The sequence below is a fragment of the Corvus brachyrhynchos genome, unplaced genomic scaffold, assembly GCF_000691975.1.
Source record: "Corvus brachyrhynchos isolate BGI_N302 unplaced genomic scaffold, ASM69197v1 scaffold95, whole genome shotgun sequence".
Classification (NCBI taxonomy): domain Eukaryota; kingdom Metazoa; phylum Chordata; class Aves; order Passeriformes; family Corvidae; genus Corvus; species Corvus brachyrhynchos.
The window spans coordinates 775,490-788,965 of NW_008238347.1; the positions used below are offsets into that span (position 1 = coordinate 775,490).

The 13,476-nt window shown below is 46.6% G+C and overlaps 1 protein-coding gene across 1 annotated transcript; it reads left to right on the plus strand.

Moving 5' to 3' along the window:
* The first annotated feature begins 332 nt into the window (after window positions 1-332).
* On the plus strand, window positions 333-12,498 carry EDEM1 (ER degradation enhancing alpha-mannosidase like protein 1). Its single transcript, XM_017735242.1, has 12 exons — window positions 333-466; window positions 553-625; window positions 2,150-2,253; window positions 3,061-3,232; window positions 4,355-4,538; window positions 5,052-5,226; window positions 5,730-5,850; window positions 6,259-6,429; window positions 7,017-7,090; window positions 7,816-7,912; window positions 8,639-8,824; window positions 9,727-12,498. Exons 1-12 carry the CDS (start codon window positions 348-350, stop codon window positions 9,814-9,816), a joined length of 1,566 nt encoding a protein of 521 aa, XP_017590731.1. The 5' UTR covers window positions 333-347; the 3' UTR covers window positions 9,817-12,498.
* Window positions 12,499-13,476: the final 978 nt, after the last annotated feature.

Below are 13,476 nucleotides of genomic sequence, written 5' to 3' on the forward strand. Positions count from 1 at the left end.
AACCCCTCTGCTGTGGGCAGGATGTCATGGAATCATGGAATGATTTGAGTTGGAAGGGATAATAAAGCTCATCTCATTCCAACCCCCTTCCATGGGCAGGGACACCTCCCACTGTCCCAGGCTGCTCCAAGGCCCAATGTCCAGCCTGGCCTTGGACATTTCCAGGGATCCAGCAGCAGCCCCAGCTGCTCTGGGCACCCTGTGCCAGGGCCTGCCCACCCTCCCAGGGAACAATTTCCTGCTAATATCCAATGTCAACCTACTCCCCTTAAGTTTGAAGCCATTTCCTCTTGTCCTGTCACTCCAGTCCCCTCCATATTTCTTGTAGTCTCCCTTCAGGTACTGGAATGAACTTTTTTCCATGGTGGGGCAGAGCCGTGGAACAGCTGCCCAAGGAGTCATGGAGCCTTCCCTCCTGGAGACATTCCAAACCCACCTGGACACATCCCTGTGTCACCTGCTCCAGGTGACCCTGCCTGGGCAGGGGGTTGGACTGGATGATCTGCACAGATCCCTTCCAACCCTAACGGTTCTGTGATTCTGCTCTTCCAGCTCCAACCTGAACATCAATGATGTGCTGGGGAACTACTCCCTGACGCTGATTGACGCGCTGGACACGCTGGCGGTGAGTCCTTAGGGTGAGGACACTGCCCTGGTCACCCTGGGACCTGCCCTGGTCACCCCAGGGACTGCCCTGGCTGGGGGTGCTCCCCAAGGCATGGCTGGGTGTGTGGTGGCAAATAGCTGGATCACAAGGTAACAGCTGGATCACAAACCAGCAGTGTCATACGGGGGTAAGAGAATGAGAGTAGCTGGAGATGTGTCAGCAGGGATTTCCAGAGGAGACAGGAAATTTTGAAGCTCCTCCCCAAGGTTCAGACGAGATTATCTTTTGGGATATGCCGTTGTTCTGGTGCTCAGGATGGGTGGATTCGAACTGGGACTGCTGAGAGGTCCATCAGGAGGAGGGCTCCTTGTGTACACAATAACTGGAAGAGCTCTGGTTGTTTCACTTGGCAGAGACGGCTTGACTGACACACAGATCTGTGTGAAGAGTGGTGAAAGGAAGGAGGGGAAAACCTATAAAGCTGCTTGTCCCCTGCATTTCTGATAAAACTGGAAGATAATGTGAGGAGCAGCTCAGTTTTGTGTTAGTAGTATCAGGGTATGGGGTCATGAGGAAGAGCCCCCTCCCTGGCCATATTCAGTGACCCCAGTAGGTTTCATTATTCTCACCTGTGCAGCCAGGGCAGGTTTGTGCCTTCTGGAGTGTCGGTGCTCACTGGTGTGCTGGAGCCATGGGGGATGTGTATCTCCTCTGGTGCAGGAGGTGCTTTGTGCACTTTGGGATATCAAACCCTTCCCATTCTACCCTGGGACTGCAGTAGTGGAGAGGAGCTGCTTGAGCAGGGCAGCTCGGAGCAGAACTGAAAGCAGAAGTGGGGGAAGTGCTGGATTTTACTGAAAGAGAAGTTTGGGATCTGTGATCAGCTATGTGGCTGATAATGGTGCCTTTCTGTCCTCTACCACCAGTGGGGCAGTGCATAAGGTCTTTTCTCAAATATAAAGCTTCTAGTTGCTCAAGTCTCTTGTGTTTGAGAAGCTGCTGCATGGGGGAAGCCTGTTCTGCTCCTCATTGCTCCAATGAAACATGTGGTGCTTCCCCACTGGGTCTGGTAATGGGGAGAGCTGGCACCTGGTGCTTTGGTTAAAAATCTAGGTATGGTCCCTGTAAACCAAGTGTTTTCATGAACTCAGGCAAGCAGGAACGTGTGTTTTCATTCCACATTGCTGCTCCCTTAAAGCTCAGGCTGAATTTACATCTGTCTCTGGATGCAGTGGAAATCACTTCCTAGGTTAGACCTGTAGGAAGCAGGCACAAGGGAACCCTTGGATGTGCAGTGTTGGGTCAGGAACCTGAAAGGGTGGACTTGCCTTTGGTCACATAAACATCAAATCAGACTTCATTGTTGTGCAAGTTATGTTATGCATCAAGCTAAACTTAACTCTTGGATCAATAGTTCAGACAGTTTGAACACTCAGTGTGCTAAATCTGACTGCTGGTCTAAGATGTGAACTTGCCATTCTCTTCTCCAGCCCTCTTCCCCAAGCAGCAATTGTACAAAAGAGCTTTGTTTTTCTGTAAAAGGTGATGGGAAACTCCTCTGAATTCCAGAAGGCAGTGAAGTTGGTGATTGACACAGTTTCTTTTGACAAAGACTCAACAGTCCAAGTTTTTGAGGCAACAATCAGGTATGTGGTGCTGAGTTTCTGTCTTTAAAGCAGTAACACGGTTAGAGTCCTGGTGTATGTAATGCAAAGTCAAATCATTGATTATGAGGTCTTTGGCAGGCTTTAGGCCATAATTGTTCCTCAAGTAAGCTGTTTCTTAATCTTCTATGAAAATATTCCGTCCTTTCATATTGGAAACTATTTTAATCAGTGCTGTGTGCCCTGGAGCAGTGAGTCAGTGATTGTCTCTGTGCTTGCAGACTCTGCTTTTTTGTTGTTGCTCTTGCAGCAGAGACTCAGATCTGTGCACAACAAACAACCCTGGGACAGCTTTTCCTGGGTCTGTTTTTCTTTCGTGGACTCCTGCTCACTTTCACTTTCGTTTCAGATGCAAAACAGACCCATCTGTCTTGGAAATGGGTTTAGATGCTGTCTGATTTTAAAAGGTTTCATTTTCTGAGTGTCTCAAACAGTGTTTATTCCTGCTTCACTTGGCTAGGCATTCTTTTTGCTGAGTACTAAGTTTATGTAACACCCTTCCTGCCATTTGCAGGGCCAAGGAGCTGTTCCCTCCTAAATAGCCTTGTTACAAGAACTCCTGGGTTAGGTAAATTTTGCAGAACCAGGTTTTGGTACACTGTGGCTGACAACAGCATGACTTCTACATGTTTTCACTACTGGTGGGGGAAAACCCACCATGGGTCATTTTCTGTAGTGCCTGTAAGGAGCACAAAGTAATAATTCTGACAGACATGACACCAGTAAGGTGTTTAGGTGACGAATGAGGTTCAGAACAGACTGAAAACCTGAATTTTCCTTTTCCCACAGGGTTTTGGGAAGCCTGCTGTCTGCCCACATCATAATCACAGACACCAAGCAGCCCTTTGGTGACATGACCATCAAGGATTATGACAATGAGCTGTTGCATTTGGCTCATGACCTGGCAGTGAGGCTGCTCCCAGCCTTTGAGAACACCAAAACTGGCATTCCCTACCCTCGGGTGAGTGGACACAGCAGCCCTGGGGGGAAATAGACTCAAAGCAGTTTTTCACCTGTCTTACAACTTAAATTTTGTGCCCTTCTATGTGCACTTGGGGTATTGAGCCTGCTCTAAGTTATTCTAAAATGACACAGGGGAAACTGCCCTAAGTTTTGGTGACATGGGCAATACAAGTTGCTCCTTCTGTCTAGTAAATGTTTTCCCTGGGCTGATTTTTCACTGTGTTTATTGTTCCCTGTAGGTCAGGAGTCATTTGGTTCTGTGCTGTTTGGCTGGAGCATTCCCTGCCCCGTGTCACACAGCAGCAAACAGTACTGGCATTAACAAGAAACACTGTAAAGGCAAATAGCTGAGGAAAGTGACTTTATTGGTGACTTGCTACTAAAACAATTGTATTGGAATAAAACTCTTCTGAAATATTTATCATACTGGGCTTGGAATTTATAATTTTCCTGAGTGCTGCTCAGTGGGTACTCAATACTTTGGGATTCTTGGATGCTGCAGCCTCTTGTTTTAAGCAGATGCAGTTGGCAAGGAGAAGGCTGTCACTTCTGCTGGAACAACCCTAAACTGCAAAACTGTAATTAGCTCTTGCCTGGCTGCTCTTAATTTCTGGAGACAGCAGCACTGCTTTTCCTCCAGACCTGTCAGGCTGTAGAAACATGAATTTTCACTTCTGTTCAGGGTCTGGTAAAGCAGCTGAGGGTGGTGTAACTTCCCTTCAGCTCTGTGTTCTCTGGGGAAGTGGAGGAGCATCCACTAAGGAAGCTTTTGGTTTTCAAGAGCACGAACTGAGGGGCAGCAAAGAAGGAGAAGCCTGAATGTTTAGGGGAAAGCATGAAAAAGTGGAGTGGAGCTTGCAAGGATTAGCAAGTACAAGAGAAAAAACAGGATTGCCCACTTTAAGCATGATGCTATAAAGCTGGAAGAAGAATTTCAGGAATTCTACAGGAAAGCTTTCCAAGCAGCAATGGGCTGGTTTTCTCTCTCTGTGACATTCCATGCTGCATATTGTGCAAAAACCACCAAAGAGGCTTGTTCCTAAGTGTGAGGGTGCAGCTGTGAGCACAGCTGGCTGAGGGCCAGCCTGCCTGTCCCTGTTGGCACTGTCGCTGTTCACAGGTGAACCTGAAGAAGGGGGTTCCTCCAGACAGCCACAATGAAACCTGCACAGCAGGAGCTGGATCCTTGCTGGTGGAGTTTGGGATCCTCAGCAGGCTGCTTGGTGACTCCACGTTCGAATGGGTGGCCAGGAGAGCTGTGAAGGCCCTGTGGAGCCTCAGGAGCAATAACACTGGACTGCTGGGTAATGTCTGGGTGCTGCTGTGTCCACTGGCTCCGTGTTCAGCCTGCCTCAGGCTGTGCCAGCAGCCTGCAGTTCCTTCATGTGTCCTAAACTTTGTCCTTCTGCTCCGTCTGTAGCTGTTCAGTCACTTTCTCCTTGTGTGCCCAGGGGCTGTGTTGAACAAATGGCACTGTGGGGTTTTGTAAGAAAAATGGAGTCTCTGAATGACTCCTTAGGGCACACACATCTCAAATAGAATTTTTCACAAAACTGGGAGATGGAACTGAAGGCCCTGATTTGTGTCCGCATTAATGTAATTCAGATTGGCAGATGACTAAAAGTAATTAAAATAACTGCATGTGTGTGGGTGTTCCTCAGATGAATCCACCACTGTAACACTTTATCTGATGTTAATCTTTGATCCTTCCTCCTTGGCAATTTCTGAATGTGTAATATTCCCCCAAGTCTTGACTGGATTGGTTTTCTCTGATGTACTCAGCAACCTCAGACTAAACTTTTTGTTTGTTCTGAAAGGAAATGTTGTGAACATCCAGACTGGTCACTGGGTTGGAAAGCAGAGCGGACTGGGAGCAGGGTCAGATTCGTTCTATGAGTACCTGCTGAAGTCTTACATCCTCTTTGGGGAAAAGGAAGACCTGGAGATGTTCAACGCTGCCTATCAGAACATTCAGAACCACTTGAGGAGAGGGTATGTGATTTGTGTCAGCATCAATTCCTGGAGCAGTGAATCCTCCAGCAAGATGAAACACTGTTTATAGTGCTTTGTGTCATGCCCCAGAAAATCTGTGTTCTCTTTACTTGAAGAAGCAAAATCTCATTTTCATGGTAGTCTCCTCACTCCTCAGCAACCGATCGGGTGCAGAGAAACCAAGCTGGTTCCTGTCCCATTTATAAATGTTAAGGCTGAGAAAAGTCTGGCACTGCAAAGGAAATGTATTAAATTGGCTGCTTTGTTCTTCTGAAGGCCTGATCTTGCCTAGCATGACTTTTTGGTAGAGATTCTGCTGGCAGAGCTCTAAGATAGGATACATCCCTTTATGAATTAACTTCTCTGAGAGCATGACCGATGTTTTGGTTCCTTTCAAAATGAGCCCAGCACAGCAAAGCAGTGGCTCCTTGCCTTTGCTGGTGGCAGTGCACTGTGCTCTCCTCAAGCAGAGGCATTTCCATGTTGCTCTTGTTCCCTGGCAGTCGAGAGGCCTGCAATGAAGGAGAAGGTGACCCTCCCCTGTACGTGAACGTGAACATGTACACGGGCCAGCTGATGAACACCTGGATCGACTCTCTGCAAGCCTTTTTCCCTGGACTGCAGGTAAGCTTTCCTGCTGCTAAAGGCCAAGTAGAAAGGCTCATCCTAATCCTGGGCTGGGAATGAGTCTGAGCAGTTCTGAGCTGAGCTCCCACCTGTGGGTTTGCATCTGGTGGCTCTGATAAGAGTTCAGTTCAGCTCTGCATTAACTCGACAATGTGGGGAGGCCTGGCCTGCTCCCTGCTGGATCTGAGAGACTCTCAGCATCCCTCTTTTAACCTCAGATTTGTATTCTGTGCTGTGAGGCTGAGCTCTGCTAAAGCTTTTGCTGCAAAGAATGAATACATTAGTACTTTTTTGGGGGGTTATTTTGTGTGTGTTTTATGAGGGGAGAGTTGTGTTAGATGCCACGTTCTCATCTTTGCTGGCTGGCAGCATTAAGTGTGTGTCTCTGGCTGCTGTTGTGCCCAGGTGCTGATAGGAGATGTGGAAGATGCCATTTGTCTCCATGCCTTCTATTATGCCATATGGAAACGCTATGGAGCTCTCCCAGAGAGGTACAACTGGCAGCTGCAGGCCCCAGACGTTCCCTTCTATCCACTGAGGCCGGAGCTGGTGGAGTCCACATATCTTCTTTATCAGGTATTTCACTTCTCTGAGTTACAAACCGTGGCTTGGCCAAAATGGTTTTGTTCAGAAAGTCACTTTTCCCCCCCCTGACCTCTGGCCAGCTGAAGTTTTGCAGCCCTGGAGCTGCCTGTTGGCATGTGGAGGTCTCTGGGCAGGCACTGCGGTGTTGTGCAATGTTGTTGCTCTGCTGATTGCTTCAAAAAAAGCCTTTTTTCTAAGGCAGGCAAAAACAACACTCAACAACCTTTTCTAAAAGGTGCTGGCAGATTTTTGCAAGGCAGAGACTTGTGACTGCTTAACCAAAATTGTTGTAGTAAATATAACAGCTTTCCTTGCAACACTGTCCAGGCACAGATACAATAAACTAAAATAACTGTCTGCCTACAAGGAAGGTATCAGAGAGTTTGGATTTACTGCAGGTTTAGGATTGCACTAAAGCAAATGTGAGAAGCTTGCACAGGCTAATCCAAGTCATGCTCCTATAAAGATAAATTTGCTGTGTGATACACAAGACTCTGGTACCAATAGGCCTTTGTTGTGTTATTTTTACAAGATTTCAAAATTGCTGACTCTAACTCTTGTCTGTCTTCCTTATTTAGGCCACAAAGAACCCATTTTACCTTCATGTGGGAATGGATATTCTGCAGAGTTTGGAAAAATATACAAAAGCAAAGTCAGTCTTCAATGTTTTTTTCTTCTCTCAGTGCTATATACCTACATTTTATTATACAAATATTATATAGAATCCAGTCTGCCACATGTAGGTAAACCAGAAAACCCAACCCTCCTTGAAAGCCACAAGTGGTGATTTACTTACTGAGCACTTTCTTTCCCATCTGAAAATGAAATTACAGTCCAGTGGCAACTTCGTACCTTCAGAATTTTGTAACTGCCTTTGAAAATGCATTGTTGATTATCAGCTGCTAAAAGCTGCTGAAAATAGTAGTTGGGATTTTTCCTAGGGATCCTGCAAGACTATTTCTCACCTCGTGGTGTTGAGCTGAACTGAGGGATGCCCCCTAAGCCAGAAGCTGTTGCATATCAGCTTCCAGTTCAAGACAGCAGCAGTGAATCCTGACTTTAATACTGAGTAGTTGAACCTCTTGCAAGACTCAGAGTGAAGACAGTGAATTTTTATTCCTTATTATTAACTGACTCATTTTGTAACCAATGTGTAATGATTGGCCAGGTCAAGCATTGCAGTTGAGTGGGGTTCAGGTGATCACAGACCCCTCAGGACCCCAGAACTAATAAGCAATGAGTGCTTGCACAACACAGTTGTTCCCTTTGAACTTCACCCCTGGCAGTTGGAATGGTCTGGAGTAAAGGAATATCTGGGGAGCAGTTTGGGAGCAGGACAGCTGGGAATTAAAGCCAAACCAATGTTCCATGTTGCAGGTGTGGCTATGCCACGTTGCACCACGTGGTGGAGAAGACGAAGGAGGATCGAATGGAGAGCTTTTTTCTCAGTGAAACCTGTAAATACTTGTACCTGGTACGTGTGTGTTCCTCATTGCCAAGATACTGTGCACAAACATGCTAGAGTGAGGAGGTGGGAGGCTATTGATTATTAATTATTAATTAAACTGGGTTGGGCTGGGGGTGGGACGTCATTAATTACAACCTGCTGGGCTCTAGGACTTGTGTATGGGAGTGATTCAGGCTGTGCTCCTCTGCTTTGACCTCACCCCCGTCTCTGAGGTTGGGCAGCTGCCCAGCTGTGGTTCCTGAACCTGGAGAGCTGGAAAGGAGAGGGGACAGGACTGGAGGAAGCTGCTGCTCAGCTCTGAGCTAACTGCTGCTTGTAGCCCTCCTGCCTGGAGCAGCCTCTGCTTTCTCCCCACCGGGCTTTGGCACTCCCAGGAGAAAGCATTTGGGCTGACATTACCTAAGCTCCTGTTCTCAATCTCTCTTAGTGCAGAAAACCAAATAAATCTATGACTGAGTGGATGCCAGCCTAGAAGTGCCTCACAGAGCAGCTTAGAAAATAAGGGCACTTCAAGTTGTGTGCAAAGTTTTCCTTCTGCTCTCCTCTTTTAACTGCTCAGATCAATCCCTTGCATTAAGACGATTTATTTCCATTTGCTCCAGCATTATTTAGCACTAAAAGGTGTTTTTGTGTGCTCCTTCAATGCGTGAATACCTGTTTGCAACTCCTCATTACTGGGACATGAAGGGTGCTGCACACCAACAATGACTGTCTCTCCCATCTCTCGTTTAGTTGTTTGATGAAGAGAATCCAGTGCATAAATCTGGGAATAAGTTCATGTTTACTACTGAGGGCCACATCGTGTCTGTGGATGAGCGTTTCCGGAACTCGCTGTGGGAAGACATCCTCCCTGGAGAGGAGGACAGCGCCGAGAAAACCAAACCCACGGAGCTGAAGGCAGCCAACTTCAGCTCCAACGTAAGGAATGCACAGGCTGCTCCTGCCTTGGGGATGGAGGAGGGGCAGGCAGGACAAAAAGAGCCATTTGGAAGTGGTACTGTAGACAATTTCCTTTAGGCATGTTAAATATCTGAGAAGCTCCCGTGAAAAGCACTTGCAGCAGCAGCAAAAATGGGATCATGTGAGGGATTGTGGTGAGAGTGAAACCTGTCCCCTTTGAAGTATTTTGCAGCAATTTTTTTGTTCTTTGTTAATTTATTTCCAGTTATTTTTCCCTTCCCCTTTGCCCTTAAAACTCTGCAGTGCTGCTGTCAGGAGGAGAGGGAGAAGCAGAGGGTCATTTAAACCAAGCTTTGTCTTCCTCAGGGTGGTTTTGGGGGTGTAAAGGGGACCTTTCTTAGCAAGGCCTCAACTGAGCCCAGAGCTGTGAGCTCCAGTGCCCATCACCAACCAAAACAGATCTGGTTTTAATCAGGGCATCACAGAATGGTTTGAATTGAAAGGACTTTGAAGGTCATCTCATTCCACCCCCATGGGCAGGGACACCTTCCACTAGAGCAGTTACAGAACAATGTTTTTAAACCTCTGCTGGTAGGTTCTGGTGTGGTTCCTTCCCTCCTCCCCCCAAAACTCCAGAAAAAGAGCATTATTTTAAACATTCACAGTTGTCATAGTGAAGGAAATCTCAGTTGCACAACAAGCTGTGCTGTATGTTTGGAAGCTGCAGCTTGCACCGAGGAAACACTTGCTGCTCATTTATGGGATTTGTGGGGAAGTCTGCAAAGAATGAGGGAAACTTGGGATAAAAAGTGTTATTTGATACAATTTTCTGTACTGGGAGGATCTGAAAGGATTGCAGAGGGATGGGATTGCCTGGGTTTGGATTTGAGATTTTAAAAATATTTAAATTTTCTTAACAGTGTAACAGAGTCCCTGATGAGAGGAGGTACCTGCTGCCCCTGAAGAGCAACTACATGAGACAGATCGACAGGATGGTGGGACTGATCTGAGGGACTCTCCAGGGAAACTTTGGAGGAGCCTGGGATTCCTCTGCAGACATTCCTCCCCCTTCAGCTGCTCCCTGCACAGGCTGAGTGCCCCAGGTGTCCCCTGGGCCTGTGGTCAGCCGTGGACACAAAGGAGATGGAGCTCAGTGCTCCGAGCTGGGGTAACCTCCTGTGCCACCCGAACACACAGCTCTTGTTTCAGGACTTCCTATGAAAAATGTTGTTGCAAATGAAGGCTGAATATGTTTTAAAAGAAAAAGAAGGCAAATTGGCCTGTGCCACTTAGCTACCTCTTTGTGGCTGTGTTACAAATGTCCCTCTAGAGAAGGGTCTGGTGTTTAATTTGAAGTGATCTTGGCTTGGGGAAGGAGGGGGAAAGTGCAATTTTTTACACCAAGTTGAATTATTGAATTTTTCTGACTAGCAATACACAACCTTAAGGTCTACTCAGGTAGGAACCCACTGGGTTTGCTGAAACAAAACTGCTCTATCTACTCTTGGAAAGATAACTCCTGGTGGTGTAAAAGCTGTTGGTAGAGTCTGATATCCCTCACACACACAGCTGATAGAACAGGCAGGGTTGTGAGAGCCTGTAGCTGCAGAAACCAGTGATCAAACCAATCCAGGTGCCTTTTTGGAAGGGAATGGGGGGAGGGAAGGGGGAATTGCAGAGCCACTCAGGCAGAAGTTCCCAAAGTTTCCTTGTTTGCCATGTTTTAGTGCCTTTTCAGGAGAGATGCTGCTAGGAACTGGTGTCACAGTACATGAAGAACAAACTGTTCCACATTCCTGACAGGATTTGTGTTAGTGCCTTAAGTTCTCTTCACTAGCAGGGAAAACTGAGCTTCCTTGGGAAGATGGAAAAGTATTTTAGATGAGCTGGTTGCAAAATACAGTGGAGCCCAAAGTCACTTAAAAAGAGATGATTTCCCTTTTTTGTCTTTTAAGATCCTGGAAGAATATCTGTCTATGAAATTTTGGGAAGAAAGCAGTTAAGGGCTTGAGGGATGACAACAAACTGAGGCCAAAACAACATTCTTAAATATAACAAGTTGGGGTTTTTTTTCCAGTGGTTCCCCATTGCTTATATACTTCTAACTTTTGACTACAGTTGAAATAGTAAAATGTTATTTTTGGGTTAATGACTTTTAAATTGAGGCTTAAATACCAGGGCAACTTGATCTGCTGTATTTTCACCTTCTTAAAACAACATTGGTTTTCATAAACCACGTGTTGCAACTCAAAACATTTCTAATAAATACGAAGTTTGTGCTGGAGAGGTTATTGTTGAAATCTTTTAATGTACAGATGCATCTCAGGGACTTTGTTATAGGATCTTCTGTTCCATGATAGTTGAATCTTATGTTCAGGCAAAAAAAAAAAAATCATCAAGTCTTCATGGTCTTAGTGTGTGTGTTTGAAGGGCTGAAGGGTTGGAGAGGGGGAGAGGGAAATAGGTTAAAATTTCCCAAATTATTGCAGTAGAATGGGTTGCCTTGGTGTTTGAAGCAGCTGGGGATTCCAGCTCCTGTAGAATTGGCTTTGTTAATGTATTATTGGAGTGTCTGAGTCACCTGTTTAAAGGAAAACAGGAATTCAGGGTGGTGTGATGCAGAGAGGTGTTGGGAGAGGTTCAGGCTGTGCTTCCCAGCCAGTACAGGGTGAGGAAGGGCAAGAGGATGGACAAAGGCAGGGGGGACCTCTGCTCACCCAGGAAGCACAGGGATCTGGGCTCTGAAATGCTGCTCCTGGGCCAGCACGTCTCATCCAGCTCTGGAATGAGAAGTGGTGGGGTGGGAGCCCAGTGCAGCATCCCACCCTGGCTGTGTAAACTCAGAGTGGCAGTGCTGGGATGGACAGGACACAGGAAGGACAGGACACCAGGACAGACACACCCAAAGTGTGGTGGTGGCTTCTTCTGCTCCTGGTTTGTCCCTGACTCCCAGTTTAGCTCCCTGAATGTGTCACGCTCACCACTATGTGTTTGTGCCTTCTGAACTCCTGAACCCAGGGGAGGGTCCCAGCCCAGGATCATGCACAGAATCCATTCCAAAGTTTTCCAGAGAGAATTCCACGACTGTGAGAAAGTTGCAGAACAATTCTGCCATCCTTGTTTCCTTGTTTTTGCCAGGAATAGTGAAAGGTGGCTGAGAATGGGAGCAGCCCAGCCAGGAATTGCAGCTTCCAGCCAAACATGGTCAGCTTCCCTTGGGAATTGCTTTGGAATTTCTGTTGCCAGGTGATGTGACAGTCATCTTTCCACAGAAATGCTCTTTATCCTCAAGGAAGCTGGTGGTAAAAGACTCTTGTGTTCCTTCAGGAGCCAACTTTTCTTCCTCTTTGCTCTAAAACTGCTTTTAGTACATTTTTACTCTGTAAGGACAGGGCTCCTGTTATGCACTAAAATGAGAGCTTTTGTACAAGTCAATGGCATCAAAATGGAACTGATAACAGTGCTGGAATCACTTGCTGAAATAGACTCTTGTATTTCTTGGTATCATGTGCAATATCAAGTTTTCCTAACTAAAAGCGCCATGTATGCTCAATTGTTATTTATCCAGGAAGTATTTAACTGAGGAAGGAAACTTGGAAGAGGACCAAATGTGCTTGCATGAAATGTCCTGAATTTTCAACACTTGGCTTGCATTTTGCAGATCCACATTAAAAAGTAGCGTGTTTGACTACTCTGATGTGTGTTTGTCTTGTAGGGTGGTTCTTGCAAGGCTTGCAGGGGATCTCCCTGCACCTTCTGTACACTGGGATTTCACCTGGTTTGAGCTGGGATGGCTCCTTCCTGCAGGGGACTAAACCCACCCCACCCCAAAACAACAGGGCTCTTTCTTCTCCCCCGCTCCTCTTTCTGTCCATGAGGATTTGGGGGCAGCTGAGAGCAGGGAGTGATGTGGGATAAACGAAGTGTGGCAGCACCCAGCCTCGTGAGCAGGTCCTGACCTCCCTGCTGTGATTCCCAATCCTTTGTCCAATCAGTCCGTGAAGCACCTGGTTCAGGTGGGAATTCTGCACCAAGAGCCTTGCTGGGCTCTCTGCAGCCTGTGGATAACCACCCTGGGAAACAGCTCATGCTGGGTTTGAGAACAGGAATGTGGAAATGTGCTGTCTGACCATCACTTTGATTTATGGGTTCTCTTTTGCTGCCTTTTCCTCCTGGATTTGTTTTCTCTCTGATTGGCATTATCTCTTGTGTTGTTTCCTGGTTTGTAGTCCTGGTTCAGAGACTGCTGGAGCTGACAGGACGTTTGCTGTGTCTCCTGATCAAACTCCACGTTCCAAGGAAATGCCTGTTGAACATCAGTGATGGCAATTTTGCAGTGGTTTTAAAGTTCCTCTGGGTTTTTGGATAATGAGATCTTTGCCTTTTGTTACTTTTGTTGCATTCAGACTTCCAAGTGTCAGTTCCAAAGTGAGTGTAAAGGGGCTGAAATCCTGATTTTGGGGCAAGTACCCCAGCTCTGATGTTTTCACAGTGGTTGCACATTTACCAGTGGAGTCACTGCCCTGAGCTGCTGTTTACTGCCATTCCTTATCTTGTCTTGCTGCCTTATCTGCTTCCAGAGGGTTGGTCTGAAGTGGGACTGAGTGCTTTGACTGCAGCTTTTCCAGCCCACATTTAACAAATTACCTCAAAAAAGCCACTCTGCCATT

Bases quoted from the DNA above. Each gene is read 5' to 3' on its own strand.
- EDEM1 (XM_017735242.1), top strand. From the start codon at position 348: ATGAACTTTTTTCCATGGTGGGGCAGAGCCGTGGAACAGCTGCCCAAG. The intron at 5,227-5,729 runs GTATGTGATTTG...GTTCCCTGGCAG, and splicing joins CAGAACCACTTGAGGAGAGG to TCGAGAGGCCTGCAATGAAG. The intron at 8,825-9,726 runs GTAAGGAATGCA...TTTTCTTAACAG, and splicing joins CAGCCAACTTCAGCTCCAAC to TGTAACAGAGTCCCTGATGA.